At 40.3% G+C, this 22304-nt stretch overlaps 2 protein-coding genes across 13 annotated transcripts in view; one reads left to right on the forward strand and one right to left on the reverse strand.

Annotated features, from left to right (window-relative positions):
- Positions 1-18254, reverse strand: ZNF561 (zinc finger protein 561). Of its 11 annotated transcripts, XM_079114538.1 has the most exons (10): positions 18117-18254; positions 17753-17837; positions 17238-17325; positions 7906-8062; positions 6138-6354; positions 5544-5632; positions 4813-4939; positions 3970-4050; positions 2385-2470; positions 1-1962 (listed from the first exon to the last, which is right to left on the reverse strand). In XM_079114538.1, exons 5-10 carry the CDS (start codon positions 6262-6264, stop codon positions 574-576), a joined length of 1899 nt encoding a protein of 632 aa, XP_078970664.1. In that variant the 5' UTR covers positions 6265-6354; positions 7906-8062; positions 17238-17325; positions 17753-17837; positions 18117-18254; the 3' UTR covers positions 1-573. The 11 variants fall into 11 exon arrangements, with proteins under 11 accessions (XP_078970664.1, XP_078970668.1, XP_078970663.1 ...); XM_079114542.1 differs by lacking the exon at positions 17238-17325 and having other exon boundaries at positions 6138-6239; XM_079114537.1 differs by lacking the exon at positions 17238-17325 and having other exon boundaries at positions 6138-6266.
- The window catches only part of LOC306646090 (uncharacterized protein), a 23403-nt gene continuing 19273 nt past the window's right edge, over positions 18175-22304 (forward strand). For both annotated transcript variants that reach the window (XM_079114546.1, XM_079114547.1), the window contains exon 1: positions 18175-18226. The gene's annotated coding sequence lies outside the window, so the exon portion shown is untranslated. The remainder of the gene's footprint in view (positions 18227-22304) is intronic.

Raw genomic sequence — 22304 nt, forward strand, 5'->3', positions numbered from 1 at the left:
AAGGGGACATAGGAATAATCAGTTACAAATATGGACTAGCCATTAAAAATAGGTAAAGATGGTTTCCTTCTTGGCATGCTCAGTGAGATCACTGAGGTCAGAGGAGATGCCTGGAGGAGTGTCTTTTAACAATCCACTTGTGTCCTATATCATCTTGAGTTCTGGTGAATTATCACATGCATAAGCCACACTGGCAGCCACTAACCAACAAGGGATAGAACCAAATCTTCATTTATCTCATATAGCATGTATTAATGCTACAATCACTGAGTCCAAGCACCAGAATGAGGCCAACCTGCAATATTGACCTCACCTAAGATCCACAAGTGCTCAGACTTGGGTATCTGTGAATGGGCAACAGGGAAGGGGCCAGGGATGTAGCTCAGTGGTACATCAACCCTGTGGTTGATCCAAAACATTACTAAAATAAAAAGTTCCAGGGATCAACATATCTTATTTCAATCATGATGGCATCTAAGGATAATCTGAGCAATTACAACCCATACAAGGCAATTAAGACTAATCTGATGATCTTTGGTGTCACTGTCAACTTTAAAGGTCGCAACAGACGGGCTAAATAGTAACACCCATACCTTTACATTCATAGGCCTTCTTCCCAGTGTGAATTTTTGCATGTTTGTTTAGGCGTGAGGAAACAGCAAATGCTTTCCCACATTGCTTACATATGTAGGGTTTCTCTCCAGTATGGGTTCGCATGTGAATGTTAAGGGATGTAGAATATATAAAAGCTTTCTCGCATATGTCACACACAAAGGGCTTTTCTCCACTGTGAATTTTCAAATGTTTAGTACGATGAGAGGAAGTAATGAAGGATTTCCCACACTGAACACATTCAAAAGGCTTCTCTCCAGTGTGAGTTCTTACATGATGAATCAAGCCTGAAGTCCTAGTGAAGGCTTTCCCACATTCCTTACATGCATAGGGCTTCTCTCCACTGTGAATTCGCACATGCGTAGCAAGGGCTGAATACTGAGTGAAGGCTTTCCCACATTCCTTACATACATAGGGTTTGATTCCAGTGTGTGTTCTTATATGTTCCGTAAGCTGAGTAGATCTAGAGAAGGTTTTCCCACATTCCTTACATTCATAAGGTTTCTCTCCAGTGTGAACTCGTATGTGTTCAGTCAGGCCTGACCACCGAAGAAAGGCTTTCCCACATTCCACACATTTATATGATTTTCTTCCAGTGTGAATTCTACTGTGATCATTAAGGTATGCATTATTTTTAAAGCACTTGCCACACTCCCTACATTGGAAAGCCTTTTCTCCATTATGGGTTTTTATATGTGCAGAAAGTTGAGAAAAAGTATTGAAGCACTTCCCACATTGCTCACATTTTTTTGATTTCTCTCCTGTATGAATTGTTACATACTGAGTTAGGTGTGAGGAAACTGCAAAAGCTCTCCAACATTCCTTGCATTCACAGAGTTTATTTCCAGTGTGAGCTCCCATGGGATTATTAAGGCATACAAAACACTGAAAGCCATTTCCACATTCCTCCCATTTGTAGGGTTTTGTTGCATTGAGAATTTGAAGATGTACATCAAGGTCTGTGGCATGAATAGGTTCATTCCCATATTTCTCCCATTCATACGGATTTCCTCCATTGTGAGTTCTCATATTTGCCTGAAGGTATGACTGATTAAAGAAGGCTTCCCCACTGTCTCTGTATTCAAAAGGTTTCTCTGTCATGCTGGTTCCCTGGTACATCATGTCTGGAGTCAGGCTGAAGACTTGTTCACACTGATTCAACTCAGAGAGGCCCTGCTCAGTAGAGGTCTGCTCATGTAGAGTGAGGATGTTTTCTCCATACCCACTACCCTCAGAAATGTGCCCTTGATCTGGCATTCTCACATCTGTCATAATGCATGACTGTTCAAAGGGTGCTTCTCCACGTGGCTTATAGTCACACAGTTTCCCTCCATCACTGAGGCTTGCCTGCTGATGAATGTATGAATGAGGATTAAGGGATTTCAGATAGATGAAATAGATTTTACCCATCAGAAGACAGGAACAGGTCCATGGTCATTATGATTTTTACAATTTCCATTACATGCACAGATTGACTTCCTGGCTTCTTTATTTCCTACAAATTGGATGATGGCTCCTTTCATCAAAATCCTGTTCGACTGACTCTAATTGTAAAAAGACTACATAATATTCCCATAAAATTGTTTAAACCGACAAGTCTCAAAATTATCTAGTTACATATTGGGGAATGTGTTTTAGAGAGAACTCTGAGGCAAAAAGCTTCATGGGTACATACTGCTCTCGAGTATCTTTCCTTTGTACTGGGTTCTCTACAAAAAATTCCCAATCTTTTCTGAGAGTGGGAAATAACAAATACCCCTTATTAATCTTACCGTTTGTATCCCAATGGAAGTTTGTGTCAAAAAGTCATTCTGAAGCTCTGACCCTTGAGTGCTAGGTTGGAGTTCCAATTCCGAAGCTAAACAGAAAGAGAAATATAAGGATTTGAAGAAATAAGTGATAGATAGAAATTAAAAGTGATGAGAACATATTCTTGTTTTCAAATTAAACATGGTAATAAAATAAAACCACATATTTAGGATTTCAGTATGTTAAAAATCTGACAATACAGCTGGGGTATGGCTCAATGGTGGAGTGCTTGCTAGCATGCACACGCCCTGAGTTCCACCCCAAGCACTGCAAAAAAAAAAAAAAAAAAAAAAAAAAAAAAAAGGCAGTAATAAGGACACAGGGTCACATTTTAAATGACTTATTTCATACTGATTGTGTGAAAATTAAAGTGAAGATTATCAGAAAAGGAAAGTAAGAAAGACCTGGTAAAAGCATATACAGAAACAATAAACTTAAAGAGGGAACAGACAGGTAGTTTTGTGAGATTACAGGAATATTTGGATAGATTCAAAGTAATAGGTTGTAGGAAGTTGAAGATATCTCAAATTCTTAGGAAAATGGCTTCAAGCTTCAGAGACAAAGTACATTTTTAAATGTTTTCCCATATTAGCCAGGCATGGTAGTGCATACCTGTAATCCCAGCAACCAGGAGGCTGAGGCAGGAGAATCACAGGTTCAAGGCCAGCCTCGGAAACTTAGCAAGACCATAAGCAACATAACAAGATAAGACCCCGTCTTACAAGATAAAAAGGGCTGGGAATATAATATTTCCCTAAAATTGTTTGTTGTTTAAACCCTCCATGTCACGTTATCCAGTTACATATTTAGAAATGCTTTTGTGAGATCTCAAAGGCAAAAAGCTTCATGATATTTAGACTATCTCTCCAAAGATAGTCTTGAGTGTAAACTATTTCTTGAGTATAAACTATTTCTCTCAATATCTCTCATTTGTACTGGTTCTCTCTCTATAATGGAATTCCCAATCTTTTCTTAGGGTGGGAAATAACAAATATTCCTTGTTTACCTTACCTGTGTTAAAGCACCTCTGGGTTCAATCCCAAACACAAAAAGCAACTAACTAACTTTTTTCTCATATGTATGGCACATGCCTATAACCTCTGCCACTTGGAGGTGGAGGCAGGAAGATCACAAGTTTGGGACAAATCTGGCCAATTTAGTGAGATCCTATCTCAAAAAATAAAAAGGACTGGGGACACAGCTCAGTGGTATAGTGCCCCTGGGTTCAATCCCCAGTTCCAAAAACAAAACAAAACAAAAACAAAAACAAAAAACAAAAAAACAAAAAACAAAACAAAACAAAACGAACAAAAAAAAAAAAACCACAGACACACACACAAAAAAACTTCCCACATTGCTGGGTGAGGTAGCACACGCCTATCATCCCAAATACTTGGGACACTGAGGCAGGAGGATCACCTGTCTCAAAATAAAATTTAAAAAGGGGTGGGATGTAGCTAAAGAGTAAAGTGCCCCTGGGTTCAATCCTCAGAACTAGGGGAAAAAATTCCCATATTGGACTCATTAAACTGAGTTCTTCTTACTCACGTTGAAGAACTTCACTTTCCATTGTCCTCAACTCTTCTTCTTTTAACCAGGAGATCAAACTAGGTATGAAGAACTGAAATCCTGTGCAGGTGGAAAGATGCATGAATGGAAGAGACTCATGCAAGAGATGACAATGCTTCCTATGACTAAGGAATTATAGTTCTAATGAGAGTAATGCAATTATTTCAAAATGGGTAAAATGGAAAATAACATGGCTTGAGGGTATAGCTTATTGATAAAGCATGTGCTTAGCATGTGCAAGGTCCTTGGTTTTATCCCCAGCACCAAAAAGGAAAAAAAAAAAAAAAAAAAAGAAAAAAGAAAAAAGAAGAAAAAAGAAAAAAAAAAAAAAAAAAAAAAGAAAAGAAAAGAAAAAGAAAAAAACATGTATCTCCATTTCTGAGCCCCCAAAAGACTGGTTTTCTCTAATTTTTGAAAGTCAAATGGAGGCTGACATACACAGTTACAAGTATTCTTCGAGTAGAAAATAAGGCAAATCCAACAAAATGATATTTGTTCTGATGGGACAGCAACTCTTCCCACTGGTTCTCAAACATTACTGTCCATTAGATTAATCTGGAGTGTTTCTCAAATCCAACGACCAAGCCTCAAACCAAGTTTCCAGTTTAGTTATTTTAAAGTTGGAGGAGGAAAGTGTACATTCCTAACAGGCCAAGTGAGGGTCATGGTGTTGATGACATTAATGGTCACAGATTAAAATGTATTACATCAGGAACTATGTGTTATTTCCCACTATATTCAGAATTAACGTAATTCTGCAAGACAATAATAAGCATGAGATATATCTGTTCCACAAGTTACAAGGAATGACAGCAGCCTTACCTACTGAGGTCAGGTTCTCAAAGTTCTCCAGCATCACATCTTTGTATAGGTTTCTCTGAGTTGTGTCCAGTAAAGTCCACTCCTCTAGGGTGAACTCCACAGCCACATCATCAAAGGTCACTGAATCCTAAACCATTACACACATGCTGGTTTGAGCCAATTAACACTTCCACCAATGTTCACTGGAGAATTAGGAAAGGGGGCTTAATACCTATATATGGTTCTGAGGTCTCCCATATTCCATCCCCAGTGTTCAACGGCCCTTGGAATGCCTCTCTCTATCTAAACTCACTCACTGTTGACCACCTACCATTATATCTCTTGAACAGCACTTCACAAATTTATCTCAGCACAACCAGGTTAGGAGCTTTTGTCCTACCTGTCTCTACTGTAACACACTCGTGAGCACACTGCAAATAATGCTAATGAATAACTTATTTGCAAAAAGGACACTAATCTGCCTTACCATGTGTCAGAGCACTCAGCAAAATGAGAAACATGCAGTGGGTACCATTAAGGATCAAAGTGATTACTGAAATCCTGGGATGATTTTCAAAGTAACACCTCACCAATCTGAGGCTTCTACTCCCTGGGGAAATTCAAATGGGGACTCAGTCCTTAAATGGGGCTTTATTTCCATTAAGATTATCTGGAGACAAGTCTGTCTGAAAGGCAATGTCTCTAATGCATAGAAATATTCCACTTTGTGGAAAGATACCCTTTCTTTTTACCTGGTAATAATTTGCCTGGTAGTCAGTCACCATCCTTTCTACTTTTGTCTTTTCTTCATAAAAGTAGATGGGTTCCCTGGAAAGAAGGCCTAATGGAAAAGAAAAATGGCATCAGAACCCAGAGTTGCCCATAAGTCCTACGTTCACATGCTATGAAGTCATTCCATCCTAGATGGAAATTCCCTTACAATCTTACATACTCATAAAACACATAAATATACAACACTACCATGAAATGCCACAGTAACCATGACATGTCTCACCTACAGCCTAAGAAGCCAATTGTGAGCCATGCTGCCCACTGGGAAAAGGGTAATGATCTCATCTTACAGGGAAAAAAAAAAAAAAAAACCTGAGCCCTGAAAACATATAACTCTATTTGCCCGTGGTGGTAGAACTCATGTAAATTATGCAGCACCTCTTCCCAAAGCACAGACACCAGGGAGCTGAATTATAAAACAGCATTCTATGTCCCACTTCAGCTCTTCCTAAATGAACCAGCAGCTGGACTGCTGAAGTACCGTCCATTAGATTCTATATTCTGCAAGGGAGACCTAAAACGGATTGTGAAAAAGAGCATCAACAAGGACTTACCATGGGGCAAATCAATGGCTGCCATCCTGGGATGCTGATGGTGAAATGTGCCTGAATGCTCCCTTCCCTGATGCCAAGACCACTTTAGGGCAGCGTATGAATCTAAGTGGACAGAAGCAATCTCCATTCCTTTTCATACAGGGTTACATGGAGTCCCGTTCATATCAATCATTAATTAACATCAAATATCAGTCATTAAACATCATTAGTGTTCTCTCTGCAGTTAACATGTGAAAGCCACTAAAAACTGAGTATTCAATAACAAATACTATTATACAAACTGACAAAAACTGAGTATTCAATAATAAGTACTATTACACAAATACAGAGATTGCTCTAATACCTGTCCATATATAAGCTCAGACAATTATCATAACCATCCTACCATTACCATACTTAATACTAAAAGAAACCTACAACTCAGACAACACTTATAATCAGACTAGTATTATCCTGTTTGGAAGTGGAGAACCAGGACTTGGATGCTGCTGCTTGCCCTAAAAGCCTGATCTCCTGTGATTATCAGTACTCCCCACACAACCAGAAGGTAGTCTAGAACTATACAGTAGGATTCAGTAGTCACTAACCCCAAGTGTTACTGATCACTTCATATGGATATAGTACGACTAAATAACTTTGCTTAATTAAATTAAAATCAGAATAAAAAATGAACATGATTTAGCTATCTGAAAACTCTTAAATATGTTTGGAATAACTTGGATATCTGAATCTATTTGTGTATATATACGTGTACTGGAGACTGAACCCTGTCTTGCACATACTAAGCATGTACTCTACCAGTGAGCTACATCCCATTCCTGAGATTACTTTTTCGTGGTATCAGAAATTGAACCCAGGGTGCTTAAGCACTGAATCATAACCTCAGGTCTTTTTATTTTTTTGAGACAGGATCTCACGATTTACAGCCTTGATAAGTTGCCATGCTGGCCTCAATATGGCAAACCTCCTGCTATGCCTCCTAAAATGTTGCGATTACAGGCATAGCTTTTTTTCCCCCTTTTTAAAAAATGAAGCAAGTTTATTCTCATTTTAGAAACACTACCTTGAGGGTTGGGGAGACAGCTCAGTCGATAAAGTGTTGCCTTGCAAGCACAAGGCTGTGGGTTCAATTCCCAGTGGGAAAAAAAAAAAAAGAAAGAAACACTAACTTGAGAACAAGGAATGGCCTTCCTCTAGGATGGGCATGAGACCAAGAACAGAGAGGAGGGAGGAATTGGGGAGGGAAGATGGGAGAATGGAGGCCATATCTCTCACTCTGGGTAGGGGTGGACAGAGGGAGAGGGTATCCAAGAAACCAGAGGAAGATTTGAAGCTGGCTAGAAGATAGCAGACACCTGCAAGAACTGGAGAGCAAGGGATCACCATCCACAGCCACTTCAAAAAGCTGCAATGACAGGGGATGTCTATTCTGTGCAGCCAGTACTGGGGACAGCACAGACTATGGGGGACGGAAGGCAGCATGCCCAAGTTAATGGCAAGAAGCACAGCAAAAAAGTGTGGATGTGCACAGGAAAGCCAAGCAGGTACCTTCTCTTTCCCTTCCTCCCACTGCTTCCCTTCTGTATTAATTTTATGAGATATATAAACACAAAACCATACATCAATCAAACTTTGATGTCCAGTGAATAATGAAGACTTAGTATGAAAAAAGGAACGTAATTATCTCAATTTTTTAAATTGATGACATACTAAAATAATTTTCAACATATGTGACAAAATAAAATATATTATTACAAAAAAACCTTACCTGTTCTACTTTGTTTACTGTGGCTACTGGAAGTTTATCTCAGGTCTGGCTTACTCTTTCATTCTTTCACCAAATAATTAGGAAGTCCTGTTTCTGTAGTAGGCATAACCAGAGCAGGAGTACACAGAAAATGTCCTGTCCTTAAAGATCCGAAGTTCTATAGGATAATATAAACAATAACAAAATAACTAACATATTACTTTGTAAGTGCTATGGGGGAAAAAAACCCAAGCAGCTGAGAAAAACAGTGTCCTGTACATGTATACACACAGAAAGTGCAAATACTTTTTTTCTGTAGGGATTTAATCCAGGGACAATTTACCACTGACCATATCCCCAGCCCTTTTTATTTTTTATTTGTGACAGGTTCTCGCTGAGTGCCGAGGCTGGCCTCACACCTGTGATCCTCCTGCCTCAGCTCCCCCAGCTGCTGGGATTATACGTGTGCACCACTGTGTCCAACTAGAAAACACAGATACTGTGAACTGGTTCTGGGGCAAGATGATGGTAAAAAAGTGAAATAAACATTGAGTACTTCACCTTGGACCCAACAAGATTACCAAGAAGTTTATAAGAAATTCAGAACACATTTCTAGTACTGATAAGTCTCACCGGCATCTTGGTTGAAAAAATTTTCAAAATGAAGAAATCTGTCCTCTTCCCCGACATCAGTAAAAGATGAATGCCAAATCAGATTGCCCAACACTGGTCTACTTTATGGATCTTCTCAAGTAATACCTTTCCTAGTATTCATCACGTGAGAAAAGACAGAACAATTTTTTTATACATCAAGTTTTGCTGTCATTTTTATTCATTTCTTCCTCACACTTCCTACATGTTTCTTGTACTACCTTGTAACATCCATTTTAAAGAGTTCCTCTTTTTTATTTTTCTTTTTGGCAGTACTAAGGATTAAATGTACTCCCAATGAGCTATATCCCCAGAGCTTTTGATTTTTTAAAATTTGAGACAGGACTGCCTTGAACATGTGATTCTCCTATCTCAGTCTCCTGAGTAGCTGGGATTAGAAAGGTATGCACCACTGTGCCTAGCTAAAAGATTAGCTCTTAAAAAAAAAAAAAAAAAAAAAAAAAGCCAGATGTGATGGTGCGCATCTATAATCCAGGGTTGCATGTTTGAGGTCAGCTTCAGCAATTTAGCAAGGCCCTGTCTCAAAATAAAAAAATTAAAGGGCTGGGGATGTAGCTTGGTGGTAAAGTACCCCTGGGTTTATTCCCAGTACCCCAAACAAACAATAAAAGACAATCTTCAATAAATCGAATAGAACAGCAGCCTAATAGTGATCTGCAGAATGGAATTTAAATGACCACCCCCTGAAGGATTCACAGTTCATCATCCATGAACTTCATTCACCCTAACAAAAACCCTACAGATCTTACTCTACAGAAGGGATGTCTCCAATGCTAAACTGACATAATATCATAGAAGTCACATATCTAGATCAGTGGGGTGGCTTGCACCTTAATACCAACTACTTAGGAGGCTGAGGCAGGAGGACCCAAAGTTCAAGGCTAACTAACCTCTTACAACTTAGTAAGACCCTGCCTCAAAATAAATAAAAAAGAGGTGAGGATCCAGCTCAGTGGCAGAGTACCCTTGGGCTCAATCCCCAATATGGGGAAAAGGGGATCTAGATCCAAGTATAGTGCCTACTATAATATGCTTACAATCATTCCCTTCCAGTCCATTCACTCACCCGTACCCCCTGAGCCTTTGAGTCACAGAAAGAATTGAGTTCCTTACCAATGGGAAAGACATTCAGCAGAATCACATTGAACAAGTTGTTACATGTGTCTGATAAAGTACCAACTCTTAACACTTGCCTCAGAAGGCCAAACGAATAGTGCACTTTAACTAGTAGAGCAGTAATCATCACTACAAGGACTGTGTCTTCCAAGTGTGCTTGTGCAGAAAGTAAAAAGCTCAGAACGCTAATGTGCAGCTCAATTTAAGATCTGAGAACCAAAGAGCTTCTATGATAGTCCTCATGGAAAAAAAAATTTTTTTTTGGTCACCACAGGGGCTCTTATTGTCAAAAATTAAACATAAAATTTATGTGAATGGATTAAGTTACAACACTGGTGCTGGGTGTGGTGGCACAGGCTAGTAATCCCCAGCAACTACAGAGGCTGAGGCAGGAGGATCACAAGTTCAAAGCCAGTCTCAAATTTAGTGAGATCCTGTCTCAAAAAATAAAAAGAGCTGGGGATGTGGCTCAATGGTAAAGCACCCATAGGTTCAATCCCTAGTTCAGGGGGGAAAAAAAAGTTACAACCCTGGTCAATGTCGGTCTGACCTAGTTTCTTATTTGAAAATTAGGGCATTATCAGTGTGTTATAAACGGGAGATCACTCCAGCATGGCCAAGGAAATTACGCTCAGAGAAGCTTATGATATTAAAGATTTATTAAAGACGAAAGTATAGCAAGTCAAGCAGGGAAAGCAGGTTGAACCAAGCAGGTGGGCAGTTGAAAGAGGGTGACAACCTATGGGGGTTTTTACTAGAAGACTGACTGGAGTAATTAAGCAAAAGCAGTGAAGGGATTCCATTGGTGCCTTTGAATGTCAGTAGTTCACAGTCAGAGGAGGATAATAAGAATTTGAAGCAGAAACCAGCCTTATCACACTGGCACACCTGGTTGCCTTGAATGAGAAATATTGAAGCATCAGGAAAACATGAAGTTTTAAGATTTACAAAACAATCAGGGAAGTATTTGGGTGTGAAATGTAGAATGGGGGCATCTTGTTGGATCCAGAGGATAGTCAGACTCTTAACCCTATAAGCCTTCTTTCCCAGGGAAGTATTTTCCCCTTTATTTTCTCAGTAGACTAACCTTTGTCTCTCTGAAAGCCCTGTAATAATTACACATGTACCCAAAACTATGTAAATATGTCCATAACCTACTCTGAAATCACAGAATAGTCTTATACAGTTTACCTACAGTTTATTTTACTTTTCATAATTTGCTTACTTATAATTGACAAACTATATATAGTGTACAGTATGTTGTTTTGAAATAAATATTCATTTTGTAATGAGAACACTTAAAATCTTCAGCAATTTTTGAGGATCTAACACATTATTAACTAATAGTCACCAAGAATACACGAGATCTTCTGATCTTTCTAACCCCAACTGAAATTTTATATCCTCTGAACAACAGCCCCCTCTTCATTCCTGATAACTATTTGCTACTTCTATGAGCTCAACTTTATTAGCTTAGGTATATAAAGGAGATTATGAGGTATACCCATTTCTGTGCCTGGCTTATTTCCCATAACATTCTCTAGGTTCATCCACATTGTTGCAAACAACAGAATTTCGTTCTTTTTAAACAAATACCACCTTTGAACCTGCTTTGACCAATCTACAGAGTCACCTATAAGATTCTGTGTCCCAAAAGAAACCAGAACAAGAGCATGCTCAGCAGCAAGTTCAGGCTATACTATAAGCTCCTCAAGCACCTAGTCCTGATGATCTAGGACATCCAATCATACTCAATTTCTCCAAGGAAAGTTGGATATGTTAGCATCCTCTGCAAGCACCAATAGGAGACTCACAGTACAGCCTTCCAGTAGCAGGTAGCCAATCTCTGCAATTTTATGCAGAAAATTATTCTCCTTTTGAGAAACAGCTTAGCTCTGACACATGGTAGAGAATGAACAATCGTGGGACATCAAGTGACCAAATAGCCTGAGCTTTCTTAAATAAACTGGGACTTTTTTGACCCACCCTGCCATACGTTTGGGCATATGCAGCAACAATTTACACCAAATGGAAATGGCATATAAGACACTGAGCTCCAGCAAGTCCAGTGAGCACAAAATTGCATGAGCAGATGGCAAAAGCTATTTCAACACCATCTTCAACTGCACTGTCCCTTTCCCTCAACCTATGTCTATGGCTTCCTTCCACCCAGTGTACTAACACACAACCCAAACCTCCTTCACAGATGTGTCTGTGTGACATGCTAGTACCACCTGAAAGTACAGAGCTGAAGCATGGTGTACCACTGAACAATGACTGTCAAGGACTGTAGTAATAGCACCATTAGTAATACTGCTGTCAGCATCACCATCTGTACCTTCACAAAATAATTTATCTTTCATCATGAAATTCACATAGCATTATTTCTAATTAAAGAAACTCGCTTCACTGTAAAGGAAGTATACCAATAGGAATATGTCCACATAAATAAACTAGTCTTATTAGATATGCCACAATAGGTGGAATACTGTAATAAAAACTCACTGCCCAGTGGCAGAACTTCAAGCAGTACAATTGACTATTCACTTGGCCAGAGGTATGTATACATAATGATTCATCAATAGCTGCCAATGATTTAGCTGGATGTTCAAGGATGTAGAAAATCAAGACTGGTGACAAGCAAGTCAGAAAAAAATGTATCATGGATGGCCTTCTCAGAAATGATACAGGCTATCAAGGTATTTGTGACCTAAATGAATACTCCCCAAAGGTGATTCACTAGAACTAAGATAATTGGGCTGGGGGTGTGACAACGCATGCCTAGCACACACAAGGTCCAAGGCCCTGGGTTCCACTGCTAGCACAGCAAAGGAAAAAAAAAAAAGATTAATAATTACATGAACAACATGATACACTCTTCAGATGTCGTTACTTTTCCCAGACACCCCAATGGGTGCTTGCTTAATGGGCCATGAACAAAACTGCCATAAGAGGGGTTGGGGAGATAGCCCAGTTGGTAGAGTGCTTGCCTTATGCGCACAAGGCCCTGGGTTTGATCCCCAGCACCGCAAAAAAAAAAAAAAAAAAAAAAACAAAACAAAACAAAACAAAACTGCCATAAGAGCAGCAATAAGGCCATTCATGGTTCAACAATATGGACTCTCCCTTACCAAGCCTGAACCATCTAACATGACTGCAGTGGGCCTGATCTGCTAAAAGTAGAAACCAACAGTAAGTGTCCACTATGACACCATTCCCTACAGGGGACCACACAGGCACTTCACTAGGTGTCTTGATTACAAGTTGATCACACTGACCTCAACTAGCATGGAGGTAACAAATATTTACCGTCACTGTAATACACAAGTATTTAAGGTTATATTTTGTAATTTAGTCCTTAGGTAACAATATTCATTGAGAATGTGATAAAATATAAGGTGCAATTAATATGGCTTATGATGGTGATATACCACGTCTAATGGGAACATGCATGGTATCACTTTTGGGTTAGAATTTCTTCCCTCATATTTTCTTAGCTAGAAATATAGACTTATTTAATTACTATAAGAAACTTAAGACATATGTAGGAGGGGGAATAGAGGTTGAGTAGCCAGAAAGTAGAATGTGCCAGTATGCTATATTTTCATCTCAACTTCAAATTCCCCTTCAACACTTGCTATGAAATACAATACTGTTTTTTTTTTTAAACATTTATCTTTTATCCTGAATGTGTTAAGTTTTCCAAGTATAGGGGCATTACAGGGACACTGGAGAAGGATAGAAACTTCTGCTGGATCCCCCTGATGCATGATGGGTCATCAGTATGGGAATGAAACATCCTCTGGTGCTGTTCCCACCATGTGCCCAGAATACACGGTTCCTAGGCAATATGGATTCTCATCATCATCATCCCGCAGCCCTCCTAACAGGGATAGCAGACATTACAAGGACTCCTATTAGCATAAGCACATCAGCACATTCATCAGTTTCACAGAGTTCCCTGTGTACTCCATAATAAGTCATGGTACATTACAGGATGCAAGATGCATTTGATCCAACTCGCTCTATACATCCACCCTGGAAGAAGCCTATGTCTTAGACCTCCGTTCCCTATAGTTTTCCAGGGGCCCATTTCATATCCCATGACTACATTGCCTCCCTAATTCCCTCTGTACACTGACCCAACTCCAGGTAGTTTTTGCCTCAACGCATCCCTCATGCTTGACTAGTGACTGGAGAGCAACTCCGGCTCAGAACCAACCAGGAAATTTCTCTACCTTCTAGTGGACTACACCTACACTGCAGCCAATTCACCCTAACAGGACCTTAATGATCTCCACTTTTGGGTATTTGTGCCCTTGGATAATCCCCTCTCCAGATGATACACAAGACTCAAGATTTGTTTCTAGCCAAGAGAATGTGGCTAGAAATCTGCGGATACAATTAAGGCCCCAAATAAGTTGATTTTGTATTCATTAACAGGAAAATTATCCTGGTAGGACTAATGTAATCATGTGAAAGTCTCTTCAAGAGGCATTTTGTGAGGTACAGATATTCTGCTAGCTGGATTAATGAAGGAGCCATGTTGCAAAAATTATAGGTAGCCTCTAGAAACAAAGGTAAGTATTCAGCTGACACATATATGACAAGTCCTATAGCTGCAAAGAAATGAATTTTGGAAATTACTTCAGTGTGGAGACAGATTCTTCTCACTTAAACCAGATGAAAATAGACTCTTCCAACACCCTGACTGCAGAGAGATGAGATCCTGAGCAGAAAACCTACATAATCCATGACTGGACTTGCAATCCAAAGAAACTATGAAATAAGCATGTGCTATTCTAAGTCACTGAATTTGTTGAAATTCATTAAGCACCAATAGATAAATATATTCAGGTTTTCTAAAGAAGTTGGCCTTGGAAGGGCTAGGCATTCTTCTTTTTTCTTTTCTTTTTTTTTTTGGTGCTGGGGATTAAACCCAGGGTCTTATGCTTGCAAGACAAGCACTCTACCAACTGAGTTATATCCCCAGCCCAATAGGCATTCTTCTATGTTTGGAATCTACTTTTTTTAATATCAGGAACTGAATCCAGGGCCACTTAACCACCAAGGCATATCCTCAACCCTTTTTTTTTTTTTTTTTTTTTTTTTTTTGAGACGGGTCTCCCTAAGTTGCTTAGGGCCTCACTATGTTGCTAAGGCTGGCTTTGAACCGACTATCCTCCCGTCTTGGCCTCTTGAGTCGCTGGGATTACAGGCATATGCCACCACACCTGGCTATTATCTTTCACTGACAATTATGCTAGTGCTGGGTATGAAAGTACACTCCTATAATCCCAGTGACTCAGGAGTCTAAGCCAGGATGGATTACAAATTTAAGGCAGCCTGGGTAACTTACCAAGATCTTGTCTCACAATAAATTAAAAGTGGGGGGATGGCTCCATGGTAAAGCACTTGCCTAGCATACACAAGGCCCTGAGTTCAATCTCTAGTACCACACAAAAAAATAAAACAACCAAAAACAACAATGATGTTACTGAAATTCATCTATACTGTGGCATCTACTATTGATTTATTCCTTTTTTTACAATAAGAATTCCAATAATATTATTTATTCTGTTAAGCCATATTTGGTTGTTTCTAATTAAGGACTATTTCAAATAATAGTGATGAAATGTCTTTAGTTTTATAACAGACATTGCACCCACTACTGTAAAGTTACAGCATATGCACATATTTAGTAGATATAGCCAACAACTCAAATTGCTTCTTCAATAAACTCTGCCACCAGCAGAATATACACATCCTCACCAACTTTACCTTTAGAACCTCTCATCAAAGCTGGGTGTGGTGGCACACACCTGTAATCTCAGCTATTAGGGAAGCTGAGTCAGGAGAATCACAAGTGTTAGACTAGCCTGGGCAACTTAGCAAGATCATGTCTCAAAAAAAAAAAAAAAAAAAAAAAAAATCTGGAGATACAGTTTGGAGGGAGAGAGCTTGCTGGCATGTGGAAGATGTGGAAGGCCCTGGGTTCAATCTCTGGTACAAACAAAACAAAACCTCATCAAATTTTTTCTTTATGGTCGGTCAGCTAGTTCACTGAGACCTCCAAGTAGCAAACACTTAAGGTAACATGAATATTTTTATACCAAAGGGTCCCTGCAGAGCTTTCTGTCAGGTCACATTCGCATGGGAATCTTCTGGTTATACACCTATGGAGTGATATCAAACTCCTAGATGGGTCAGCCTATATAAGGAGTGGCTGGTCTGAACTTTGTCTCAGAGAAATTGAGTCCTACTTTGGTGGGAATCCCAAAATGGACTGAAAACTACTCAAAGAGGCTTTAACTGTTTATGAACACAAACATATCCTAAGATTGATAATTAACGTGTGAATTTTCATGGAGAACTTATTTTTAATGTTTAGTCACTCATTCTCATTAATTCCTTGAATTAATTCCCTATTTATGAAAATAAAATATATTCACACTATATCTTATTTTCTTTTGATTTACATTATTTGATCTGCTAACACTTATTTTTCCTGTTAGTTATACATTGAAGATTAGATTTGTCCCTCACTTGTTTCCCCAAGGAAAATTACTGTTAAACCTAGGAGTAACCATTGATTTACTCCCCTTTCACTGTAGAAATAAAATTAGTCATACAATGCTTTCCATACTTCCTAGTTCAAAAGGCTAATTCCTATGGTCTTTTGATCTCAGTTTAAATAAAACTCATTTTTTCTAACCTGCATCTACTTTCATATACTAACAAAGCACATTATACTTTACTTCCAAAATTCTGATCACTACATAAATACATCTGCCCTCTTTATTAGTAACTTCCCTCAAAACGGGCCTAGGGCTCTCTCTTCCTTTGAAGATAGCTTTCATGTGTATTCCTCGCTTTACCCACAACAGTCTCTCTCAAGATTGTCCCCATCCTCCACTGAATATGTAACTACGTCTACTTTCCTAAACCTCTCTCAGTACATTTGAAAAAAAAGAATAGACCTACCTTGAATTTTTTTCTCTAACCTCTGTCATTCAGACATTCATCAGTTTATAGGATATATAAGAAAGGAAGAAAATATTTAAACATCCCATCAGAAAAAACAAAAAACAAAATGTGTCCTTTCAAAAAAAGCCAACAGAGAAACAACAGTGACTGTTTTCAGTTCAAGATCCTAAGAGACATTAAATAAATAAATAAACAAGTTGACATAATTTCCTTAAAAAAACAAAAAAAAACAACAACAACTTTAAAGAGATTGATATTAGATCCAGTAACACCCAAAAGTCTACTTTGGAACAACGTGGAGAATTTTAATTTCAAAAAAAAGTAAATTCGATTAATAATACATTATTATTTTTAACTTTCTTGGATGAAATATTAATATCGTGGTTATAGTAGGCCAATATTCTTATCTTTGGGTGATATATCACCGAACTACATAAAAGTATCATGCCTGTAATTTCAATATATGCTTAAACAGTTCACCATAAAATGTATTTTATTATTCTGTGGAGAAATCAAATGGTTAATTCAATTGGTGGTACCGGTCTAACAAAGACTTCTTAGCGGGTGGGGTGGCACACCTGTAATCCTCCTGCTGACTCAGGAGGATGGTACATTCGAGGCCAGCCTCAGCAACTTTGCAAGACCCCTGGGTTCAACCCCCAGTACCTAGAACAAAACAAAACAAAGCCTTCATTCTTTCCTCCTGGAGGTCGGTTTATAAGGTTGGTGGGGAGGCAGAGACCTATAAGGTTCAGATAATAGTTATTACTGGGGATCGGGGTACTGCTCTGTGTTGGAGCACGCTTAGCATGCATGAGGCCCTGGGTTCCATTTGCAGCATCCGAAAGAAAAAACCGCTTCTGTTCTTCTTCGGGAGAAGGTGGCGTTTGGGGTCTACGCACGTTTACATTTACATACAGGTCTGCGTAGGTTCACAAGCCACCTAGAAAGTACCTTTCTCTTTCTATCAGAGTACAACGTGTCACGAATAAATACATGACGCACAAAGAAAGCGAAATTTCCGGATGAGATATCAGTGTGCATAAAAAGGGAGGAGAAGGGCCCTTCGTCGCATTTTTCACCCAGCGCTCACCCGGACACGCAGGAATCGCCGGGTCCCCGGAGGAGCACGCAGGGTCTGGATCAACGTGACTCCAGTGCCGGAAATTCTATTCCCTCTGGAAAAAAATTCACAAAGGTTACTTCGGAGGCTTTTAGGAGGGGCGCACGGTGCACGGGAACACGTCCAGGACGAGCCCTGGGACGCAGCTCAGCCCGCCGCTGGACTGGACCCACTGCCCGGGCGGCCTCCCGGACCAGGCCACGCCGGGAGGACGCGCGGCCCGGCGGGCGGGGCGGGCCCGGACTCTCGGAAGACGTCCTTCGGACCGCCGGGGCCACGCTCGTGTTTCCACCACCCCTTCCACCGCCGGCCCATCCCTTCCATCACGCCTCACCAAAGCCGGGCTGCGACCTAAGACCACCAAGTCGTGAGGTCTCGGGCGAACCGGGCCAGAAAGGAGGCGGTGGACCACTGACGTCACTTCCGCTTCCGGGCAGACCGCACGTAAGACCTCTTCGGCCGGAGAAATTACTTTCCTCTCGTGTCGGGGGGCTACCGGGTGGGCTCATCAAGGGGACTGGAGGCAGAAAGAAGTCCAGAGGCCAAAGCTGAGGTTAGAACCCGGCCTCTGAGCGGGGAGGCGGGCGGGGGCGGGGCCCACGCCCGGGGCGGGGTTGGAGGCGGGACCAGGCCCTGTGCGCCGGGTGTGGACGGAGAAACCGGTAGGGCAAGAGTGGGGGTGGGGAGTCACCCCTCAGGATGCTCACAAAAGCATTTCTGCTATTCCAGTGAATATTGTTTTTGCAGACAATAACAGGAGTGACTGTTGGTTTTGATTTATAAGTAATATTTATAGATGAGGACTGTGGTGCCACCAGAACCTAAACAAATTTTGGATTTATTCGTCCTTAATAAGTGTCGATCTCTTTGGAGGAGGACGTTGTTAATTTAATGTTCCTGTAGCAAGGCGGATATCATCAAGATTTTGTCTGCGCCGGGGCCCACCTCTGTAATCCCAGCCACTCGGGAGTCTGAGACAGGAGGATGGCAAGCTCAAGACCAGCCTCAGAAACTTAGTGCAATCCTGTCTCAAAATTAAAAGTAAAAAGGGTTTGGGAGGTTGCTAAGTTATTGCAAAAAGAAATGAAAACAATCATGTCTGCAAAGATTGTGATGACAAAGCTGTTGAGGCACCTCATGGTGACCTGAAAAATGTATGTGTCCTTTAGAAGGGGGAAAAAAATGTTGCAGAGGCTACTGAAATAGCCACTGAATAGAAAATGTCAGCCAATCTATAAGTGCAAATAATTTACCAGTTGTTGATTGAATAGACTCACTAACAACAATACTGGGCATTGCACATAGGACCTTCAAGGACAAGACTACAGCATTAAGGTTGTTCAGTCACTTCGGACAGCCCCAACAACTGTAAGGGAGCATTTCTCACTTTTTGGGGGGTAGGGGGGTATCAGGGATTGAACTCAGGACACTCCAACACTGAGCCACACCCCCAGCCCTATTTTTTATTTTTATTTTGAGACAGGGTCTCACTGAATTGCTTAATACCTCACTTTTTGCTTATGCTGGCTTTGAGCTCTCTATCCTCCTGCCTCAGCCTCCTGAGCCACTGGGATGTGCCACCACCACCAGCTCTTATTTCTTTTTTAACAGCAAGAAAAATGAGGCTATAGAATGAAGAATAGTGGGGATAACTACCCATTTATCAAATAGGGTTTGTATATACTACATAATAAATTTTACTATTTGGAGACCCTATTTTAACTTACATTGGTCCATATTAACTACCTTAAATGGGGGATTAAGGGATCCCATTTTATCAAGATCATTTGTTTTGGTATGGGGGGTTTTTGTCTTGTTTTGTTGTTGTTTTGTGTGTGTAGTACTGGGGATTGAGCCCAGGGCCCTGTGCATGCTAGCTTAGTACTCTGCCACTAAGCTAGATTCTCATCCCTTTCAAAATATTTTTTTGTGTGTGTGAGACAGAGTTTCCCTAAATTGCCCAGGTCAGCCTGAACTTGAGATCGTCCTGCCTCAGCCTCCTGAGTTGCCGAGATTACAAGCATGTACTACCATGCCCAGGTGAAGCCACAGTTCTTAGTATCTGCCTATTTTATTATTTATATATTTTTGGTACTAAGGATTTAACCCAGGGGCACATTACCACTGAGCTATATCCCCAGCCCTTTTCATTTTTTATTTTGAGACAGGTTCTCCCTGAATTGCTTAGAGCATTCACTAAATTCCTGAGGTTGGCCTTGAATTTGCCATCTTCCTGTCTCACCCTCCCCAGTCACTGAGATTACAAATTTGCACCACCATGACCAACTCTCTCTCTTTTATAAGAGGGAAAGATGGAAAAATAAGAGCCTATTACCTAGGGCTGTGGTTGTGGCTCAGTGGTAGAGCACTTGCCTACCACGTGAGGTACCGGGTTGGATCCTCAGCACCACATAAAAATAAATAAATAAAATAAAGATATTATGTCCACCTACAACTAAGAGAGAGAGAGAGAGAGAGAGAGAGAGAGAAATTACCTCTAGATAATAGCCTCAAGATAATTAGTCCCTAGGATGGAGGTATGGCTTAGTGGGTAGGGTACTTGCTTAACATGCAAGAGTTTCCCAGCTTTGATCCCTAGCACTGCAAAATAATAAATAAATAGAATAATAAAGTAAAAGACAGTGGTGGATGTAGCTTAATGGTATAGCCCTTGCCTAGCATGCTCAAGGTCCTGGGTTTGCTCCCCAGTACACGTACACACACACACACACGGATAATTAGTACCTTTCTTCTGTTTTGTCTTTACCTTTTCTTTTCCTTTCATCAAGCACTGGTGGTCAAACCCAGGGCTCTTGTGCATGCTAGACAAGGACTATACCACTGAGCCAAAGCCCAGCCCTTTTTGTTTTATTTTGAGACAGGGCCTTCCTAAGCTGCCCAGACCAGCCTGGAACTTGTGACTCTCTTCTCTCTTCCCTCAACTTCCTGAGTAGCTAGAATTATAGGCATTTACCACAGCACACAGCACCTCTCCCCAACACCTTTTTTTTTTTTTTTTTAAAAGAATGATTTGGAACCCGGCATGGTGGCTTTTATCTATAATCCCAGCAACTTGAGAGGCTGAGGTAGGCGGATCGAAAGTTCAAGGCCAGCCTCAGCAACTTAGTGAGACCCTGTCTCAAAATAAAAAATAAAAAGGTCTGGGGATGTAGTTCAGTTGGTAAAGTCCCCCTCCCAAAAAAGAAAAAAATATATTAATGTGATGGGTTATCACAGCTAAAATTGTGGCAATGACTAAGGACTTTTTCAGATGAAATTAATGTCCCTAGTCAGTGGACAATAATTAACAAATGGGAGACTACCCTGGAGATGGCCTGACCTAACCTAAAGGATGTAGCAAATCAGAGACTCAGGAACAAAACACTTTCTCTGTTCTCTGTTGCTAGCTGCTGCTGCTTCTTCTTTTTTTGGCCTGCGTCTCACTAAATTGCCCAGGCTGGTGTCCAAGTGAAGATCCTCAGCCTTATGAGAAGCAGGTAGCTGGATTTAGACACACCCTACCGCGCCCAGTTTCTGTTGTTAGCTTTGATGAAATAAGCAGTCAAGAATTCTACAGCCACACAGAAATAAATTGCCAATAACGTGAGGGAAATTAGAAGGACACCCTTCACCTATGTTCTTAAGACGAACATAGAGGACGGGGTAGGGGGGTATAGCTCAGTGGTAGCCTGGCATGCATGAGGTCCTGGAATCAATCACTGGCACAACAAAAATTTTAAAAAGATGGGACTACAGCCTGGCCAAATGTGATTTTAGCATTATGACATCCTGGGCAGAGAACCTGGCTAAACCAGTACTGGGGATTGCACTCAAGGCCTCAAGTATGCTAAGCAACTACTCTACCCCACAGCCACATCCCCAGCCTACCTGGTGTTATTTTAAACCACTAGATTTGTGGCAACCATAGCTACTACAATCTGTAAATTATTGACTTTCTTGGAGTATTTCAATAAATGAGGATAATAGAGTTTTTCCTTTTTTCTGTTAAGGGGAATTTGGATTTTTTTCTACTTCAAGATATTGTCAAATCAAGTTCCTATGAATAATCTTTTACATTTCTCTTAATGAACATGAGTTTTGTCATATGGGTCGCACAAATTCAAAGTCAGTGGAAAGGACTGGAATGTAGCTTAGGGTTAAATCATTTGCCTCGAATTCGCATCGCCCTGGGTTCGATTCCCAGTTCCAAAAAAAAAAAAAAAAGAACCCCACCAAATTTAGTGGAAAATGCCAATTTCTTTTCCAAAACATATTGCTTAAAAAAAAATCATAGCCGATCATGGTGGTGCAGGATTGTAATCCTAGCTACTCCTGAGGCCGAGTTATAGACCAACCTCGGCAACTTAGTGAGATCCTGTCTCAAAAAATTGAAAGGGTTTGAGGATGTAGCTCATTGGTAAAGCACTACTGGATACAATTCCCAGTACCAAATATAATAAACACAATAATAATAACAATAAAGACAAAAAACTGTGGGTGTAGCTCACTGGTAGAGTGAGTG

The sequence above is a fragment of the Sciurus vulgaris genome (genome assembly GCF_902686455.1).
Source record: "Sciurus vulgaris genome assembly, chromosome: 16".
Taxonomy (NCBI): domain Eukaryota; kingdom Metazoa; phylum Chordata; class Mammalia; order Rodentia; family Sciuridae; genus Sciurus; species Sciurus vulgaris.

What these genes read in the sequence shown, in the direction of transcription:
- ZNF561 (XM_079114537.1), bottom strand. Translation starts at nt 6,264, where the DNA reads ATGGAGATTGCTTCTGTCCACTTAGATTCATACGCTGCCCTAAAGTGG. An exon ending in TGAGAACCTGACCTCAGTAG is followed by an intron (nt 4,051 to 4,812) that starts GTAAGGCTGCTG and finishes CCACCTGCACAG; the next exon opens with GATTTCAGTTCTTCATACCT. An exon ending in CTTCCATTGGGATACAAACG is followed by an intron (nt 1,963 to 2,384) that starts GTAAGATTAATA and finishes TACATTCATCAG; the next exon opens with CAGGCAAGCCTCAGTGATGG.